This window comes from Gopherus flavomarginatus, chromosome 23, assembly GCF_025201925.1.
Source record: "Gopherus flavomarginatus isolate rGopFla2 chromosome 23, rGopFla2.mat.asm, whole genome shotgun sequence".
Taxonomy (NCBI): Eukaryota; Metazoa; Chordata; order Testudines; family Testudinidae; genus Gopherus; species Gopherus flavomarginatus.
In genome coordinates, this window is record NC_066639.1 from 14,659,190 (window position 1) to 14,680,045 (window position 20,856).

General features: G+C 59.0%; 1 protein-coding gene and 1 non-coding gene across 2 annotated transcripts; one reads left to right on the forward strand and one right to left on the reverse strand.

Annotated features, from left to right (window-relative positions):
- Positions 1 to 838: 838 nt before the first annotated feature.
- TRNAG-GCC (transfer RNA glycine (anticodon GCC)) lies at positions 839 to 909 on the reverse strand. The gene has a single exon. It is a non-coding gene; the product is annotated as a tRNA-Gly (tRNA).
- A 5,542-nt stretch (positions 910 to 6,451) lies between these two features.
- LOC127039745 (transcription factor HES-7-like) lies at positions 6,452 to 14,233 on the forward strand. The gene is made up of 4 exons (XM_050933601.1): positions 6,452 to 6,595; positions 9,499 to 9,594; positions 12,999 to 13,086; positions 13,815 to 14,233. The coding sequence occupies exons 1-4, from the start codon at positions 6,452 to 6,454 to the stop codon at positions 14,231 to 14,233; spliced, it is 747 nt and encodes a 248-aa protein (XP_050789558.1).
- Positions 14,234 to 20,856: the final 6,623 nt, after the last annotated feature.

Genomic DNA, 20,856 nt, shown 5'->3' on the forward strand with positions numbered 1-20,856 from the left:
AAGCTGGAGGCATGAAGGTAGGCATAGCGGTCGGTGGGTTTTCGATATAGGGTGGTGTTAATGTGACCATCACTTATTTGCACCGTGGTGTCAAGAAAGTGGACCTCCCATGTAGATTGGTTTAGGCTGAGGTTGATAGTGGGGTGGAAGCTGTTAAAATCGTGGTGGAATTTTTCCAGAGTCTCCTTCCCATGGGTCCAGATGATGAAGATGTCATCAATGTAGCGTAGATAGAGAAGGGGTGTGAGTGGACGAGAGCTGAGGAAGCGTTGTTCCAGGTCGGCCATGAAGATATTGGCATATTGTGGGGCCATGCGGGTGCCCATAGCAGTGCCACTGATCTGGAGATATATATTGTCATCAAATTTGAAATAGTTGTGTGTAAGTATAAAGGCACAGAGCTCAGCAGCCAGTTGTGCTGTGGCATCATCAGGGATAGTGTTCCTGACAGCTTGTATTCCATCTGTGTGTGGGATGTTTGTGTAGAGAGCCTCTACATCCATGGTGGCTAGGATGGTGTTTTCTGGGAGGTCACCAATGCATTGTAGTTTCCTCAGGAAATCAGTGGTGTCGCGGAGATAGCTGGGAGTGCTGGTGGCATAGGGTCTGAGTAGAGAGTCCATATATCCAGACAGTCCTTCAGTGAGAGTCCCAATATTAGGGGCTTTGCCTTATCTAGACAATGAAACCCTCCCCCTTGCCCGGATTTTCCACACTTGCCCCATGGCCCTAGGACAGAAGAAGGCTGAGGGCGGAGGGCGGAGGGTTTTTAACTGGCTGTGGAGGGTGCCTGATTTTGGGAAAAGTAGAAACTCAGGCAAACAAAACATTTCTTTGTTGCATTGGCCGGGAATCGAACCCGGGCCTCCCGCGTGGCAGGCGAGAATTCTACCACTGAACCACCAATGCAGATGTTAGCAGCTTTCTCTACCTCCCTGTCCGGCCTTACAGCTGTTTCAACCTCTGGCTCTTCACAGCTGTCCCAGCTCTCAGGGCACAGGGCTGTGTTACCAGCTCTGCTGCCCCCCTCCCCGAACAGCCAGAGAGCGGGCATAGGGTGAGGGAGACACATCCCCCAGAGCAGGGCTAGCGAATAAGGGGATTGTTATGCGGGGTTATAACCTAGATCCATTTCGTTAGCTCACAGCAGTTTTGATCTTGATCTCTTTCGGTATCTTCTTTATAATCTGCCGGCTAATTTCTGTGACATAATCATTGACGGGATCCATAGACACCCTGGAGCTATCTACCCACACAGCCTCAGGCCCCCTCTATCCAGCCAGCCAAGCTCACTTCCCCATATACATGCTCTATCCACCCATCCTCCTACACACCCTCTATATATCCATCCCCGTATCCCCCTCTATCCATCCATCCATGTACCTATTCCCTTAAACATCCTCTCTCTGTCCATCCACCCCCCTACACACCCTCTGTCCATCCACCCTGTACCCATTCCCAGAAACACCCTCTATCCATCCACCCTTCCCTACACACCCTCTATCTATCCATCCCCGTACCCCCTCTATCCATGTACCTATTCCCATAAACACCCTCTATCCATTCCCATAAACACCCTCTATCCATCCACCCATCCCTACACATCCTCTATCCATCCACCCTTCCCTACACACCCTCTATCTATCCATCCCCGTGCCCCCTCTATCCATGTACCTATTCCCATAAACACCCTCTATCCATTCCCATAAACACCCTCTATCCATCCACCCCTCCCTACACACCTTCTATCCATCCATCCATTCCCATAAACACCCTCTATCTATCCATCCCCGTACCCCCCTCTATCCATCCATCCATGCACCTATTCCCGTAAACATCCTCTCTCTGTCCATCCACCCCCCTACACACCCTCTATCTATCCTCTATCTATCCATCCCCGTACCCCCTCTATCCATCCATCCATGTACCTATTCCCGTAAACATCCTCTCTCTGTCCATCCACCCCTCTACACACCCTCTATCTATCCTCTATCTATCCATCCCCGTACCCCCTCTATCCATCCATCCATGTAACTATTCCCATAAACATCCTCTCTCTGTCCATCCACCCCTCTACACACTCTCTATCCATCCACCCTGTACCCATTCCCATAAACACCCTCTATCCATCCATCCATTCCCATAAACACCCTCTATCCATCCACCCATCCCTACACACCCTCTATCCATCCATCCATTCCCATAAACACCCTCTATCTATCCATCCCCGTACCCCCTCTATCCATCCATCCATGCACCTATTCCCGTAAACATCCTCTCTCTGTCCATCCACCATTCCCCGTACACACCCCTCTAGCCATCCATCCTGTACCCATTCTCATAAACACCCTCTATCCATCCATCCCCCTACACATCCTCTATCTATCCAGGCCCATACCCCCTCTATCCATCCATCCATCCATCCATGCACTCCTTCCCATAAACACCCTCTATCTATCCATCCCTGTACCCCCTCTACCCATCCATCCTGTACCCATTCCCACAAACACCCTTTATACATCCACCCCCCCTAACACAACCTCTATCATCCATCCACCCATCCCTGTACGCCCTCTATCTAGCCATCCATCCATTCATGCATCCATTTCCATAAACACCCTCTATCTATCCATCCCCGTACCCTGCTCTATCCATCCATCCATCCATCCATCCATGCGCCCATTCCCATAAACACCCCCTATCTATCCATCCTCGTATCCCGCTCTATCCAGCCATCCATGTACCTATTCCCATAAACACCCTTTATCCACGCATCCCCCTACACACCTTCAATCTACCCATCCCCACACACCTCCCTCTCTCTGTCTATCCATCCCATACACATCATCTCCCCAGCCCTGGCATTCCCAGACTCTCCAAGCTCCCGTCTGTTCTCCCGGTGTCAGAGCTGGGGCAGAGCCCCCCCATCCCTCCTCTCCCGCCTGCACCTAGCAAATGGATCCCGCTTTTCAGGCACATTAGTTCCGGGCTGCTGGGATTTCTCAAGCCATAAAAACCCAAATGGCATCTGCAGCTTTGAGCTGAAGTGTGAGAACTTCCCCCGACACCTCCATGGGCTGGGACACCGGCTGTCCCAGCCCCAGCAGCGCCCCAGGAAGCCGCAGGTGAGAAAGAAAAGGGATTTTCCCAGGGGAGGCTTAATGCTTCTGACTGTCACACCCATCCAGCTCCATATAGACCCTCTATTCATCAATACAGCCCCCATACACCCCATCTATCCATCCACCCATCCATCTCCATATGGTCCCTCTATTCATCAATACAGCCCCCATACACCCCATCTATCCACCCATCCACATCCCCATATAGCCCCTCTATTCATCAATACAGCCCCCATACACCCCATCTATCCACCCATCCACATCCCCATATAGCCCCTCTATTCATCAATACAGCCCCCATACACCCCATCTATCCACCCATCCACATCCCCATATAGCCCCTTTATTCATCAATACAGCCCCCATACACCCCATCTATCCACCCATACATCCATCCCCATATAGCCCCTGTATCCATCAATAGTCTCCATCCACCGCATCTATCCACCCATCCACATCCCCATATAGCCCCTCTATCCTTCAATACAGCCCCCATACACCCCATCTGTCCACCCATCCACATCCCCATATAGCCCCTCTATTCATCAATACAGCCCCCATACACCCCATCTATCCACCCATCCACATCCCCATATAGCCCCTCTATTCATCAATACAGCCCCCATACACCCCATCTATCCACCCATCCACATCCCCATATAGCCCCTCTATCCTTCAATACAGCCCCCATACACCCCATCTATCCACCCACCCATCCATCCCCATATAGTCCCTCTATTCATCAATACAGCCCCCATACACCCCATCTATCCACCCATCCCCATCCCCATATAGCCTCTCTATTCATCAATACAGCCCCCATACACCCCATCTATCCACCCACCCATCCATCCCCATATAGTCCCTCTATTCATCAATACAGCCCCCATCCACCCCATCTATCCACCCAGCCCCATCCCCATCTAGCCTCTCTATTCATCAATACAGCCCCCATACACCCCATCTATCCACCCATCCCCATCCTCATATAGCCCCTCTATTCATCAATACAGCCCCATACACCATCTATCCACCCATCCACATCCCCATATAGCCCCTCTATCCTTCAATACAGCCCCCATACACCCCATCTATCCACCCATCCATATCCCCATATAGTCCCTCTATTCATCAATACAGCCCCCATACACTCCATCTATCCACCCACCCATCCATCCCCATATAGCCCCTCTATCCATCAATACAGCCCCCATACACCCCATCTATCCACCCATCCATATCCCCATATAGCCCCTCTATCCATCAATACAGCCCCCATATACCCCATCTATCCATCCACCCATCCATCCCCATATAGCCCCTCTATCCATCAATACAGCCCCCATCCACCCCATCTATCCATCCACCCATCCATCCCCATATAGCCCCTCTATCCATCAATACAGCCCCCATACTCCCCATCTATCCACCCATCCATATCCCCATATAGCCCCTCTATCCATCAATACAGCCCCCATACACCCCATCTATCCATCCACCCATCCATCCCCATATAGCCCCTCTATCCATCAATACAACCCCCATACACCCCATCTATCCACCCACCCATCCCCATATACCCTTCTGTCTACATAGCCCCATACACCCCCTCTATCTATACAGCCCCTTACGCCCCCTCTATCCATCCATCCATCACATATACCCCCTGTGTCTACACCCCCCATACACCCCCTCTATCCATCCATCCACCCCCATATACCCGCTCTGTCTACACATCCCATACACCCCTTCTATCTATACATGCCCATAAACCCCTTCTATCCATCCATTCTCATCCCCCCATCTAGCCATCCCCACGCACCTATCTATCTATCTATCTATCCCCAGACACCTCCTCTATGTACTATCTATACCTGTACCCCCCCCCCCGCCCCATCTCATTGCTGTCTGATCTAAGGATAACATCTCCCTGTCGGTTTAACCCCTGCGTGCCCAGCCTCTCCAGCGTTGCTTTTGAAGAACCAAAGGCTGGACCGCTCCCCACGCCCAGACTCGCGCTCTCCAGCCGCGCGCAAGAACACGCGCACGCACGGGAGAAACTTCGCATCCACGGGGAAAACAGCGCAGCGCCGGGTTTTCCCGGGCCCAAAGATCGCCCCCTGGTGGCCGGGGCTGAACCCAGCCGGGAGGCCCAATCTGCCCAGCCTCCACAGGGGAGAGACGGATGAGCTCCTGTCCTGGGCTAGGGGCGGGGGCAGAAACCAATTTTGCTTGACCCTCACCGCTTCGTTCCTGCCTCCTATCTCCACCCACCCAATCCTGCCCACCTTCCCCCCCCCGCCCCTCTTTCCACTCCCCTCCTCCGTTTGGCTACCTCCTGGCAGGGGGGATCCTTGGTGCCCGCCCCTCCCCTGCCCATTTTGGACGGGCATTCTCCCCCTCCCCCCTTCCCGTGTGTCCCCTCCCTACTCATCACACCCCTTCCCCTTCATCTCCTCCGGTTTCCTAAAGGCTCCAGCTGTGCACCCCTCCCAGCGCAGCCACATCTGCCGCGTGCGCCCTGGCCCGCGCCCTCTGCCCCAGGCTCTTGGCACCGCACGCCCCCTGCCAGGGGTCCCCGCCAGCCGCTTGGCACTGCGCGCCCCGTGCCAGGCATCAGCCCCAGGCGCTTGGCACCGTGCGCCCCCTGCCAGGCATCCGCCCCAGGCGCTTGGCACCGCCTGCCCACTGCCAGGGGTCCGCACCATGCACTTGGCACAGCACGCCCCCTGCCAGGGGTCCCTGCCAGGCGCTTGGCACCGTGCACCCCCTGCCAGGCATCCGCCCCAGGCGCTTGGCACTGCGTGCCCACTGCCAGGGGTCCGCGCCATGCGCTTGGCACCACGCATCCACTGTCAGGGGTCCCCGCCATGCGCTTGGCACCACGCACCCCCTGCCAGGCATCCGCCCCAGGCGCTTGGCACCGCGTGCCCACTGCCAGGGGTCCACGCCAGGCCCTTGGCACCGCGCAGCCACTGTCAGGGGTCCGCGCCATGCGCGTAGGTGACATAATGCGCCCTCGCCTCTCCTCCAGGCCCCAGCCCCGAGCCCGGGGAGGTGGGGGAGTGGGAGGGGGCGCCCGGCCCGTGCCAGACTCGGGGTCGATTTGCTCTTCACACGCCGGGGGATTTTAGCAGGTTGGAGACAGGGCTGGTGGTGGTGGGTGGAGGGGAGGGGGCAGGTGTCTGGGGCGGTCGGTGCGGTGGGGAAGGAGGGGCCTGGCCTGCTCGCTGGGCCCCTGGGGGCGGAGGGGGGGGGTATAAAAGAGGGGCTGGCTGCGCGGCAGCGCCTTTGTTTCGGCCGGACAAGGAGCAGGGCGCAGGGCCACCATGGTGACCAAAGGCGTCTCGGAACCCGCCGCGCTGAGGAAGGTGCGCTGGGGCCCCCGCGGGATGGAGGGGCCGGGCAGGAGCGTGGGTGCCCGGGGGCGCACGCGGGAGGCGGGTGGGTGGGTGCCCGGGGGCGCACGTGGGGTACTGAGGGAGGCGGGGGGGGGAGTGCCCAGGGGCGCACGAGGGAGGTGGGTGGGTGGGTGCCCGGGGGCACACGCTGGGTACTGCGGGGGGCGGGCAGGCGGGTGGGTGGGTGCCCGGGGGCGCACGCGGGGTACTGCGGGGGGCTGGGAGGAGGCTCGTAGCGGGAGCAGGGGTTGAGGGAGCCGGGGGCAGCTCCGGGGGTATTTGGAGGATGGGGGGGGGTGAATCTTTCTGGTGGGATATTTGTGGGTCAGCGTTGACGGCAGGTCTCGAGTGGGGTATTTTGGGGGCAGCTGGGGGGCAGTTCTCGGGTGGGTTATTGGGGGTGCAGCTCCAGGCTGGGGTATTTGGGGGTCATCGGGGGCAGGTCTCGGGTGCAGTATTTGGGGAGCGAGGGGGGCAGGTCTCAGGCGGGGTCTTTGGGGGTCGGGGGCAGGTCTCGGGCGGGGTATTTGGGTAGCGGGAGGCAGGTCTCGGGCCAGGTATTTGGGGTTCAGTGAGGGCAGGTCTTGGCGGGGTGTTTGGGGAGCGGGGGGTCAGGTCTCGGGCGGAGTATTTGGGGATCGGGGACAGGTCTCGTGCTGGGTGTTCGGGGAGCGGGGGGCAGGTCTCGGGTGGGATATTTGGGGAGCGGGGGGCAGGTCTCGGGGGGATATTTGGGGAGCGGAGGGTGCAGGTCTCGGCCGGGGTTTTGGGGAGCGGGAGCAGGTATCGGGGGGTATTTGGGGATCGGGGGGCAGGTCTCGGGCGGGGTTTTGGGCGTCGGGGGGCAGGTCTCGGGCAGGATATTTGGGGAGAGGGGGGCAGGTCTCGGGGGGGTATTTGAAGAGCGGAGGGGCAGGTCTGGGGTAGAGTTTTAGGGAGCGGGGGAGCAGGTCTGGAGGGGGTGTTTGGGGAGCGAGGGGGGGAGGTCTCGGGGGGTATTTGAGGGTCAGGGGTAGGTCTCGGGCGAGGTTTTGGGGAGCAGGGGGCAGATCTCGGCTGGGGTTTTGGGGAGCGGGAGCAGGTCTCGGGGGGGTATTTCGGGGTCGGAGGGCAGGTCTCGGGCGGGATTTTGGGGAGCGGGGGCAGATCTCGGGCGGGGTTTGGGGGAGCGGGGGGCAGATCTTGGGGGGTTATCTGAAGGTCGGGGGGCAGGTCTCGGGCGGGGTTTTGGGGAGCGGGGGGCAGGTCTTGGGGGGTTATTTGAAGGTCAGGGGGCAGGTCTCGGGCGGGGTTTTGGGGAGCGGGGGGGGCAGGTCTCGGGCGGGGTTTGGGGGAGCGGGGGAGGCAAATCTCGGGCGGGGTTTTGGGGAGCGGGGGGCAGGTCTCGGGCGGGGTGTTCGGGGAGCGGGGGGGCAGGTCTCGGGCGGGGTGTTCGGGGAGCGGGGGGGCAGATCTCGGCTGGGATTTTGGGGAGCGGGAGCAGGTCTCGGGGGGGTATTTCGGGGTCGGAGGGCAGGTCTCGGGAGGGATTTTGGGGAGCGGGGGCAGATCTCGGGCGGGGTTTTGGGGAGCGGGGGGGCAGATCTCGGGCGGGGTTTTGGGGAGCGGGGGGACAGGACTCGGGCGGGGTGTTTGGGGAGCGGGGTGGGGGCAAGTCTCGGGGGGTATTTGAGGGTCAGGGGCAGGTCTCGGGCGAGGTTTTGGGGAGCAGGGGGCCAGATCTCGGCTGGGGTTTTGGGGAGCGGGAGCAGGACTCGGGGGGGTATTTCGGGGTCGGGGGGCAGGTCTCGGGCGGGGTTTTGGGGAGCGGGGGGCAGGTCTTGGGGGGTTATTTGAAGGTCGGGGGGCAGGTCTCGGGCGGGGTGTTCGGGGAGCGGGGGGGCAGGTCTCGGGCGGGGTTTTGGGGAGCGGGGGGCAGGTCTCGGGGGGTATTTGAGGGTCAGGGGCAGGTCTCGGGCGAGGTTTTGGGGAGCAGGGGGCCAGATCTCGGCTGGGGTTTTGGGGAGCGGGAGCAGGACTCGGGGGGGTATTTCGGGGTCGGGGGGCAGGTCTCGGGCGGGGTTTTGGGGAGCGGGGGGCAGGTCTTGGGGGGTTATTTGAAGGTCGGGGGGCAGGTCTCGGGCGGGGTGTTCGGGGAGCGGGGGGGCAGGTCTCGGGCGGGGTGTTCGGGGAGCGGGGGGGCAGGTCTCGGGCGGGGTTTTGGGGAGCGGGGGGCAGATCTTGGGGGGTTATTTGAAGGTCGGGGGGCAGGTCTCGGGCGGGGTTTTGGGGAGCGGGGGAGGCAAATCTCGGGCGGGGTTTTGGGGAGCGGGGGGACAGGTCTCGGGCGGGGTTTTGGGGAGCGGGGGCAGATCTTGGGCGGGGTTTTGGGGAGCGGGGGGGCAGGTCTCGGGAGGGGTGTTCGGGGAGCGGGGGGGCAGGTCTCGGGCGGGGTTTTGGGGAGCGGGGGGCAGGTCTCGGGCGGGGTTTTGGCGAGCGGGGGGCAGGTCTTGGGGGGGTATTTGAAGGTCGGGGGGCAGGTCTCGGGCGGGGTTTTGGGGAGCGGGGGGAGGCAGGTCTCGGGCGGGGTTTGGGGGAGCGGGGGGCAGGTCTCGGGCGGGGTTTTGGGGAGCGGGGGGCAGGTCTCGGGCGGGGTTTTGGGGAGCGGGGGGACAGGTCTCGGGCGGGGTGTTCGGGGAGCGGGGGGGCAGGTCTCGGGCGGGGTTTTGGCGAGCGGGGGGCAGGTCTTGGGGGGGTATTTGAAGGTCGGGGGGCAGGTCTCGGGCGGGGTTTTGGGGAGCGGGGGGAGGCAGGTCTCGGGCGGGGTTTGGGGGAGCGGGGGGCAGGTCTCGGGCGGGGTTTTGGGGAGCGGGGGGCAGGTCTCGGGCGGGGTGTTCGGGGAGCGCGCGGTGCACAGAGGGGGCGCAGGGCTCCGGGGGCCCCACCGCCGCGGGGGGCTGAGCGGCCTGGCGCCTCCCTTGCGCTCTCCCGGCCAGATGCTGAAGCCGCTGGCGGAGAAGCGCAGGCGGGAGCGGATCAACCGGAGCCTGGAGGAGCTGCGGGTGCTGCTGCTGGACCGGACCCGGCACCAGGTCAGTGCGCCCTGGGGTGCCCCCTGCCCTGCCCCCACCCACCCCGTGCCCTCCCCATCCAGCGCGCCCTGCCCCCCATCCACCCCCTGCGTCCTGCCCTCCCCACCCAGAGCGCCCTGCCCTGCCCCCCATCTGCCCCCTGCCCTGCCCCTCATCCGCCCCCTGCCCTCCCCACCCAGCGCGCCCTGCCCCCCATCCACCCCATGCGTCCTGCCCTCCCCACCCAGAGCGCCCTGCCCTCCCCCCATCTGCCCCCTGCCCTGCCCCTCATCCGCCCCCTGCCCCTCACCTACTCCCCGCCCACCCAGCGCGCCCTGCCCTGCCCCCACCCACCCCGTGCCCTCCCCATCCAGCGCGCCCTGCCCCCCATCCACCCCCTGCGTCCTGCCCTCCCCACCCAGAGCGCCCCGCCCTGCCCCCCATCCGCCCCCTGCCCTCCCCACCCAGCGTGCCCTGCCCTGCCCCTCATCTGCCCCCTGCCCTGCCCCTCATCCGCCCCCTGCCCCCCATCTACCCCCCGCCCACCCAGCGCGCCCTGCCCTGCCCCCACCCAGAGCCCCCTGCCCCCCACCTACCCCCCGCCCACCCAGAGCCCCCTGCCCTGCCTTGTCCCCCACTCAGAGCCCCTTGCCCCCCACCTACCCCCTGCCCACCCAGCGCCCCCTGCCCTGCCCCCACTCAGAGCCCCCTGCCCCCACCTACCCCCGCCCACCCAGCGCGCCCTGCCCTGCCTCTACTCAGAGCCCCCTGCCCCCCACCTACCCCCGCCCACTGAGCGCGCCCTGCCCTGCCCCCACCCAGAGCCCCCTGCCCCCCACCTACCCCCGCCCACCCAGCGCGCCCTGCCCTGCCCCCACCCAGAGCCCCCTGCCCTGCCCTGCTCCCACTCAGAGCCCCCTGCCCCCCACCTACCCCCTGCCCACCCAGCGCCCCCTGCCCTGCCCCCACCCAGAGCCCCTTGCCCTGCCCTGCTCCCACTCAGAGCCCCCTGCCCCCCACCTACCCCTTGCCCACCCAGCGCCCCCTGCCCTGCCCCCACCCAGAGCCCCCTGCCCACCCAGCGTGCCCTGCCCTGCCCCCATTCAGAGCCACCTACCCCCCACCTACCCCCTGGCCACCCAGCGCGCCCTGCCCTGCCCCCATTCAGAGCCCCCTGCCCCCACCTAACCCCCACCCACCCAGCGCGCCCTGCCCTGCCCCCACTCAGAGCCACCTACCCCCCACCTACCCCCTGGCCACCCAGCACGCTCTGCCCTGCCTCACATCAGACCCCCCTGCCCTGCCCCCACTCAGAGCCCCCTGCCCCCCACCTACCCCCTGCCCACCCAGCACACCCTGCCCTGCCCCCACCCAGAGCCCCCTGCCCTGCCCCCCACTCAGAGCCCCCTGCCCCCCAGCGCGCCCTGCCCTGCCTCACATCAGAGCCCCCTGCCTTGCCCCAACCCACCATGTGCCCTCCCCATCCAGCGCCCCCTGATCCCCATCCACCCCCTACTCCCGCCCTCCCCACCCACAGCGCCCTGCCCTGCCCCCCATCTGCCCCCTGCCCTGCCCCTCATCCGCCCCCTGCCCTCCCCACCCAGCGTGCCCTGCCCTGCCCCCCATCCACCCCCTGCGTCCTGCCCTCCCCACCCAGTGCACCCTGCCCTGCCCTCATCCGCCTCCTGCCTCCTGCCTTGCCTGCCCAGACTGCCTCCTTCCCCCTAGCACCTGCCCCGAGCCCCCCTACCTCCCCCCAGACACAACCTGCCCCGAGCCCCCTACTCCACCCAGACACCCTCTACCTCCCCCAGTGCCAACGCAGGGTCCCCCCAGGCCCCAGACACCCCCACTCAGAGCCCACTACCCCCTCCCAGACACCCCTGCCCAGAGCCTTCTCCCCCTGCAGGCAGCCCCCACCCAGAGCTCCCACCTCCTCCCAGACAGCCCCGCGCCGAGACCCCTGCCCCACCCAGACACGTGCTACTCCCCAGTGCCTACTCAGGGGTCCCCCAGACCCCCTGACACCCCACCCAGACAGCCCAGCCTATCCCAGTGCCCCCAGCCGCTCTCCACCCTGAGCCCCCATGCAGACACTCCCTGTTACTCCCCAGCGCCCACCCTGCGTTCCCCGAATCTTCACACACACACGCCCCCCTGAGACCCCCTACCCCCTCCAGAGAGCCCCCACCCTGAGCGCCTTGCCCCACCCAGACAGCCCTGCCCAGAGCCCCCAGCCCCCATCCAGAGCCCCCCGGCCTCACCCAGACAGTCTCCCCCACCAGCCCCCACCCAGACAGTCACTGCCCAGAGCCCCCAACCCACACCCTGATGGCCCCCACCCAGAGATCCTCCCACTCTGAGTGCCTTGCCCCGCCCAGAGCCCCCAGCCCCCATCCAGAGCCCCCCTGGCTTCACCTAGACAGTCCCCACCACCAGCCCCCACCCAGACAGTCACTGCCCAGAGCCCCCAACCCACACCCTGATGGCCCCCACCCAGAGATCCTCCCACTCTGAGTGCCTTGCCCCGCCCAGAGCCCCCAGCCCCCATCCAGAGCCCCCCCTGGCTTCACCTAGACAGTCCCCACCACCAGCCCCCACCCAGACAGCCACCGCCCAGAGCCCCCAACCCACACCCTGAGGGCCCCCAACACCCGTCCAGAGCCCCCAGCCCCCATCCAGAGCCCCCCCGGCCTCACCTAGACAGCCCCCCCACCAGCCCCCACCCAGACAGCCACCGCCCAGAGCCCCCAACCCACACCCTGATGGCCCCCACCCAGAGTCCCCCAACACCCATCCAGACAGCCCCTCCCCATAGCCCCTAGCCCCCACCCAGAGCCCCCAGCTCACACCACCAGCCCCCACCCAGATGACCACCATGCAGAGCCCCCCAACACCCACACAGACAGCCCCCACTCAGAGCCCCCCCAGTCCTCATCCAGAGGCCCCAGGGCCCACCACCAGCCCCCACCCAGACAACCATTGCCCAGAGCCCCCAACACCCACCCTCACAGCCCCCACCGAGAGCCCCCCAACACTCATCCAGACAGCCCCTGTCCGGAGCCCTCCAGCCCCCACCCAGAGCCCCCCAACATCCATCCAGACAGCCTCCACCCAGAGGCCCCAGCCCCTGCCCAGAGCCCCCCAACACCCATCCAGACAGCCCCCCAGCCCCCACCCAGAGCCCCCCAACATCCATCCAGACAACCCCCACCCAGAGGCCCCAGCTCCCACCCAGAAAGCTGCCACCCAGAGCCCCCCAGACACCCCCACTACCTCCCCAATGCCTGCCCAGTGTCCCTCAGCCCCTCTTTGCCACCAGCCCCTAGCCCCTCCCCCCTTGACGCTTTCCCATCTTCTCCAGCCCCCCCTGCACCCCCTCACCCCGGTCACCTCAGCCCCGTCTGTGGCCGCTTGTGTTGCAGACCCTGCAGAACCGGAAAGTGGAGAAGGCCGAGATCCTGGAACTGGCCGTGCGCTACCTGCGGGACTGGAGCGCCCCCGCCGGGCGGGGTAGGGTACTGCAGGCGGGCGGACACGTGTGTCTGTGTGTCTCATGTGCAACATGACCCATCCCCTTGCCCCTGTGTGTGTCTCTCTGTCCCCCACCATGCCTGGCACTGACCCTCCTCCCCCGTGTGTGTCTCTCTGCCCAACCCCCCCATGCCGGGCACTCACCCCCCCGTGTGTGTATCTCTCGGTCCCCCCTCATGCCTGGCACTGACCCCCCCTCCCTCAGTGTGTGTCTCTCTGCCCCCCCATGCCTGGCACTGACCCCCCCTTCCCTAGTGTGTGTTACTGTCCCCCCTCCATCCTGGCACTGATCCCCCTTCCCCAGTTTGTGTCACTGTCCCCCCCATGCCTGGAACTGACTCCCCCCTCCCCCAGTGTGTGTCACTGTCCCCCCCATGCCTGGCACTGACCCCCCTCCTCCAATGTGTGTCATCGTCCTCCCTCCCCCAGTGTGTGTCACTGACCCTCCCCAGTGTGTGTCATTGTCCCCCCCCCATGCCTGGCACTGACCCCCTCCCCCAGTGTGTGTCATTGTCCCCCCCATGCCTGGCACTGACCCCCCTCCCCTAGTGTGTGTCTCTGTCCCCCCCATGTACAGCACTGACCCCTTCCCCCAGTGTGTGTCATTGTCTCCCCCTCCATGCCTGGCACTGACCCCCCTCCCCCAGTGTGTGTCTCTGTCCCCCCCATGTACGGCACTGACCCCCCCTCCCCTGCTGCCCCCCCAGGAGCCGATCCGGCGGGGGAGGCCGACCCTCTGCAGCGCTGCTACCTGCTGGGCTTCCGGGAATGCCTGCTGCGGCTCTCCGCCTTCGTCCGCGACGCCCAGCCCTGCGTGCAGGGCCAGCTGCTCGACACCCTGCACCTCTACCTGGCCGCCAAGTGCCGCCAGGTGCCGCCGGAGCCCAGCCCGCCAGAGCCGGCCTGCAGGCTCCGGCCGGGCCTCCCTCCCCCACCCACCTGCCCGGTCTCCCCCAGCCCTTCCTCGCCCGTGCAGCCACGCCACCGACCCTTTCACCGCCCCGGAGCCCCGGAGACACACGCCACCGACCCTTTCACCGCCCCGGGGCCCCGGAGAGACACAGATGAGGCAGCAGCTTCGAAAGGGGAGCCCCCACAGCCGGCCGTCTGGAGACCATGGCCCTAGGCCTAGCAATGCAGACATTGTACAGAGTTCCATGTATAGCACTCACCCCTCCCTTCAGGCTGTGTATATAATGTAAAGTTTATCTATATTGCCCACTCCTTGCCGATCCTCTGCCCCCGCAGGTCCCATTTCCTGGCCTGAGCCAGGAACACGTCTTTTCGGTAGAGCTAGGGGGTGGAATTTTTATCATCCGCAATGGGTTTTCTGGTGAAAAATGCAGATTGGGTGACACCAAAACGGCTGGTGAATCCGTGGCGGTTTGGCCAACGTCTTCGCTTCGGGGAAGGGGTGCGGTTTGTGGAGGGGGGGGGGTTGGATCTGAAATGAGGCGTTTTGATTTGTCAGGGAGAGCCGACTTTTCGTTTGGAAATTCCCATTCTATTTGCTTAAAAATATCACCATTCATAGGGTGAAATGTTTAATTCTGATGGTTTTGAAATGAAAGCGTTTGATTCTTCATTGACAACTGACTTGTCAGTTGGAAAATTTCTTTGGATTTAAAAAAAAATCCCCCCCACCGCTCAATTTTTAAACGGGAAGCAGAGAAATGGCCTTATTTAAACCAGAGCAAATTTGTTTACGGACCCTATCCTGGCAGTTGAAACCTGTCCGCCAGCAATTGGTGTGCGTGCAACAGGGTGAACTCAACTTTTTTTGTCCAGATCTAGTCGAAGTAGACAGGGAGGAATTATCATTTTAGCTGTACAATGGGTGAACTGTGGAAGCAATTTAGGCCTGCTCTGCACTCAAACGTTAGGTCAACACAGCTCCGGTGCACTGGCGTAGACGCGGCAAGCTTGACGGAAGAATTCTTCCATCGATCTAGCTGCCACGGTAGGAAGTGTCTACACCACCACACTACAATGGCATAGCGGCCGTGTTGTACCTGGGCCCCCACAGTGTAGACATGCCAAGAAGGCCTTTAGACCCAGGAACTGAATGCAGATTTTCGGAGAACCTATTATGTGAGGAGCCAGAGAAACACGGAACAAAAAGACGCTTCTGCTAAAAGCCCATCAATTTACCTAGCCCACATGCCCTGCCATCTGCACAATCCTAGGTTCACAGGCAAAGATTTGCAAAAGTAAGTCGTGATCGCAGCTAACCGACCTTAACAGGACCAGATTTTCAGAAGGCACTTTCTGATTTAGTTGGGAGTTTGGTCCTGCTTTGAGCCAGCGGTTGGACCTGAGGTCCCTTCCAATCCTGAGATTCTAGGTTTCTATTTCATGAGACCCTTTGGGTGGTGAATCAAGGTGGACACTCAAAACTCAGAATGAAGATGCCAAAAATCACCAGCTGCTTTTGAAAATCTCAAGCCCGGATTTTAAGGTGGTTCTGTCTGGAGCTGGTTCACTTTACGGATTTTTCTGTTAGCTGGCCAAACGCAAAGCTTGGGGCAAATAATAATTTGTTGAGCTGCCCGCCAACTGATTTAAAAAAAAATAAAAAAATTTCAGCAAACCGAAAGCAGAAATAAACCAACTCCCCCAAATTGTTTCAGGTCAACCGAAACTTTTTGTTCGAGTTGGTTCATTTCGGAGCTTTTAAAAAAAACACGTTATAACTGAATAAAAGAGAAGGGAAATGCGAAATGAAAAGTGGTTTTGAATGGAAATGTTTTGTTTTCACACGTTTTGAATCCCCACCCCCTCACCGAACGGAAACAATTAATTGAATTCAACAAAAATTTGCCAAAATATTTCAATCGACCCCAAGCTGCATTTTTTTGGTGGAAAAAAGTGTCATCCGAAGAATTTCGCCTTGCCTGAATTCTGATTATGTAGCTCTATTCCCCGCTTGATGCTTGCCAAAAAGTTCCAGCTCCTAGCATCCACAAAAAACCCTTTAGCCTGGTATCCTTAAAGCTAAGAAATAACTCCTGGAAAGTCTTGATTTCTGTAGAGATTGCAAGAATTTTTTTTACAGGTAAGTAGCAAAAGTGAGGCGTGGAATCTGGTGGGATTTGAACCCACAATCTTTGAATGGGTATTTTGTATTCTAAATGGCTAATATACAAGCCATTGCACCACAAGGCAGCTAACCTGCTATTAAAGTTTCCTTTTAATGGATACAGGCCTTTGGTGTCTGCAGCGGCGTTTTTCTATCAGACTCTATTAAAAGCTCTGTGTTTGATAAACTATAATCTTGAATTCCAACCTTGTGAACCACTCACAAGTTGCGTGCTTTGTCGTGGGATGCCGAACCGTGATGGAAATTGTCATGTTCCAAGAGAAGAGGACTATTTCCCCCAAATATTCTCCCATTCCTGCACGCAGGGAAAGGTGTGGAGGTGTATTTTTGTTCCATTGTGTGCATTTGTGCCTGTTGTCCGTTTGTAATGCGGTAGCCAGAATTTCTGTTTTGTTAGAAATTCTGCAATTTCAGGGAGGAGGATCCATTCCAAATCGGAACACCGACAATGAATGGAAATTCCCCAGAACATGAAATGTTCAGGGAAAAATAAAACCCTTTTGGCCCAATCAGAATGTTTCATTCTGGTTTCACTGCTTCCGATATAGCCCTGGAAACGAAATTTAAAGTACAAGTGCATTTTGAAATGCCAAGTCGCTTCAGAATGAAAAATCAAAACTTTTCCAGGCAGATGGTTGGCGACACGCCCCCTTTTGATTGTGTTGCCCACGCAAAAGGTCACTGAAGTGGACATGTTCCCATGAAATGTTCGTTTTTGATGAGCTGGCCAATTTTCCAGTGGCAAACTGGTAGGTTGACATTTTTCTGACTTGCTTTCTATGTGTCTGTGTCCTTTGGGTGTGTCTCAATATAGCTTTGGGTGTGTCCTTTGGTCCTTTGGGTGTGTCTTGGTATAGCTATATTTGAGTTGTGTTTCCCTCTGTATATTTGTTTGTGTGTGCACCTCTCTATAGCTGTGTGTGTGTTTTTAACCCGCTCTGAGCCCGGTGTGGGAACACATTGCTGTACTTGGAAAGTGCATCCCACTTCTGACACCAGCAGCGCTGAATTCTTGATGCTCATCTGACTTTACACAGGCTTCTAAGATTTGTTGGGCTCCTGCTTCACCCTGACAGCTCTGCCCAGTGAGATCAACTCTTGGTCAAAGTCTCTTCAGGGACCCATGGACCTCAGCAGGTATCTGCAGTGATGCCCGGACGTACAGAGTTGAGTTTATTAGTTAGCTGGAATTGGGAAGTCCTTAGATTAGCATGGAGGGGCCAAGCTTAAGACATCAAGTCAGCCAAGCTGCCTTGGCTGTCTCTTCATCAGTGCCAGGTGAAAGCCAGATCTTATCCCCTCTCCTCTCCCTTCTTGGCCCACCACTGTCCTTTCTTCACTGAGCTCACGTCTTCTACCTGACCAAGTTTCCCATCCTTAGATGTTAATTGATCTGTACTTGGGGTGCCCAACGTCTGTCCAGATCCTCCACTGGTTAGTTACAACCCATTTATTCACTCCAGCCAGTTCCGATACTCCAACACCTCATGTCTCCTGGAAGAGCAGGTCCATGGGTAACCAGCCCTAGGCTTGGTCTACATTAGAAAATTAGGTAGCATAACTATGTTGATCAGGGGGTTGAAAAAATTGAGCCTCCCCGTCAGCGACATAGTTAAGCCGACCTAAATCCCTGTGTAGACAGCAATAGGAAATCTTCCCTAGGTGGGTTACCCAGGCAAATGCGCCGTTGTAATGTTTTAAGTGTAGACAACTCTTAATCAAATAAGTCCCTGGTAGGCCTAATGTTCACAAAAGCCCTACAGAAAAATCCCGCTTCAGAGTAAGGAGGATCTCTGAACTTTGTGAACGCTGGACTGGGTGAAAATTTTTCAGCTGAAACTTTTTGGGGGAGGGTATGTGTGAAAAATATCATGAACTCGTGTTGATTTCACCCACTTGGTCATTCAAGGGGCAAAGCAAAAGAACATTGGAAACAGTCGAAAAGAAACATTTGGACGTTTTTAAATCAAAATGTTTCCGTTTTTCCCAGTGCGAGGGCTTTTTGATTGGCCAATTCCCTTTCCTTCCATTTTTTGCTCACACACCAACAAAAAAAACAGTGGAAAAACATTAATGCTGAAAATCGAAACGAAATGTTTCGTTGCAGGCTGAAAAAAGCATTTAGTCCATCCCGAATCAACTTGGGTTTTTGTTGCTTGGATTTGCCAGCAAAGTAAAAAAAAAATTGGTTTGACCCAAAACAAATTTTTTAACCCGAAACAAATTTTTCTCCGTTTTTCGGAATCAAAATAGCCATTATTCACCATTATTCAGCCATTATATCCATCAGTATAGGAGCCGTGAAAACTCTGTGTGTGCGTGTGTGATTGTCCATGACTGTAGGAGCCATGAAAACTGTGTGTGTGTGTGTGTGTGTGTGTGTGTGTGTGTGTGTGTGTGTGTGTGTGTGTGTGTGTGTGTGAGACTGTCCATCACTGTAGGAGCCACGAAAACTCTATGTGTGTGTGTGATTGTCCATCATGTACTTTGTACAATTAATGCTTCATTTCCTAATAAAAATAACTGGTAAAAAGTTGACAGAAGTGAATCACATTTTTTCCATGCCAACCTGTCTTTTCGGGGATGGGGTGGGAAAAAGGCTGTGAAATTTCAGCCCCAAACATGGTTTGTGAGGGTGCCATTGCGTGTCTGTGTTCACACATGACGTGCATGCATTGCACAGGCATGTTCCTGCATGTACATGCATGGTTTGGGGTGTTTTTTAAAGGGGCCTTGGGGCGGGGGGAGATCTGAGATGGCTTGAGTCACACTTCCCAGCCCCACTGCTGTTGTATGGGTCACACCGGGCTTCCTGTCTGTTGATGAGGCCACGCCAGGGGTCTACAAGCCCCCAGCCTCACGTGTGGCAGTCACGGGTCTCGTGGTCCTTGGCTCCCTGGGAGGACCCCTCCTTCAGCATGATGCTCCCCCTTGAAGATTGCCCTCTCGGTGTGGGCCCCTGGGCCTTCACCCCCAGAGGGAGCAATGCCCCACTCCCATCTTTATCCTGCATCCTATATCATCTCCCCCAACAGCTCCCCCCCAGTCCTTTGTCTTCCATCCCAGGTAAACAGGTTGCTGGGCCCTCTCTCTTCCATCCTTTGTTCCCCTCTGTTGGGAACTGGCTGGTCAGGTCATTGGGGTCCTCTCTTCTCAGCCCATTGTCCTCCGACTGGCCAGAACTGGCCCCCACCAGTGACTAGGGTCCCCCATCTCCAGGCCAACATCCGGGGTCCTGGCTGCTAGGTGAGGTCACACCCCGTCCTCTGCACCAACAAACCGACTTGCCCACCACCCTGTTAAACCTGCAGCACAGGGGGAAACTGAGGCACACACAGCGCTCACCCAAAACACTAAGCAAAGCTCCCCCCCGCTTTGTCACAGTGGCCCCCTCCCACCGTGGCACCAAATGGAAAAATGCTTTCTGGGGTGCCCCGGCGAGGCAGAGCTCAAGGCTCAGCTCCCCAGGCATCGCAGCAGCTGGGCCAAGCCGGAGCCACGGAGTGCTTGTCATAGAAAGACCACGTGTGTCCCTGCCCTCACGGGGATGAGATATGCAACTCAGCCCCCGGTGTGTGTGTGTGAGGTGGGGAGCTCCCGGACTCTCAGGGCCAGATTTGAGGCCTGCTGCTTTTGATAGCAGTGAGAGAGTGCGAGGAGCCTGCCTGGCCCCCGATGCAGCACAGACACTAGCTAATGACCTCGGCAAACAGGGACCCCTGGCTCACATGCCCTCCGGGTGCAGTCCCTGGGGTGCCAGCTCTCTCCCCCTCCCTCTGTCTGTACGCAGCCCTCTGCCCGTCCATCCACATACAGACCCTTCGATCTAGCCCTCCCAAGCTGTACACCCCATTTCCCTCCGGACCCCCACCACCATAATCCTCCTATCTATCCCAACCCCCACCACCCACTTCCCAGTTCACCCCCGCCTGCCCCATACACCCCATCTACCTCTTGATCCCCATCCCTCCCTCCCTCTGTCCAGCTGCCATCCCACACACCCCTCTGTCTAGCCATCTATCCCACCATAGACACATCACTTGTCTCTCCCCAGACACACCCTTCTATCACCAATCGATCCTGCTGTTCCTCTATAACCCCCTCTCAATTCGTCCATCAATCTCCACACCCCAGCCACACCCCCATCCATGTACACCCTGTATCTATCTATCTATCTACCCCCATCCACCCCCTCTTATCTATCTATCTATGCCGCTCTGTCTATCTGTATATCCCCATCCACCCCCTCTATCTATCTATCTACGCCCCTCTATCTGTATATCCCCATCCACCCCCTCTATCTATCTATCTATCCCCATCTACCCCCTTTATCTATCTATCTCTCCCCATCCATCTATCTATCCATCCCCATCAACCCCCTCTATCTATCTATCTATCCCCATCCACCCCCTCTATCTATCCATCTATGCCCGTCTATCTGTATATCCCCATCTACCCCCTCTATCTATCTATCTCTCCCCATCCATCTATCTATCCATCCCCATCAACCCCCTCTATCTATCTATCTATCCCCATCCACCCCCTCTTATCTATCTATCTATCTATGCCACTCTGTCTATCTGTATATCCCCATCCACCCCCTCTATCTATCTATCTATGTCCCTCTATCTATCTGTATGTCCCCATCC

Excerpts from the sequence above, each read along its gene's own strand:
- LOC127039745 (XM_050933601.1), top strand. The coding sequence starts at position 6,452 with ATGGTGACCAAAGGCGTCTCGGAACCCGCCGCGCTGAGGAAGGTGCGC. Across the intron at positions 9,595-12,998 it reads TGGACCGGACCCGGCACCAG|ACCCTGCAGAACCGGAAAGT; the intron begins GTCAGTGCGCCC and ends CTTGTGTTGCAG. Across the intron at positions 13,087-13,814 it reads GAGCGCCCCCGCCGGGCGGG|GAGCCGATCCGGCGGGGGAG; the intron begins GTAGGGTACTGC and ends CTGCCCCCCCAG.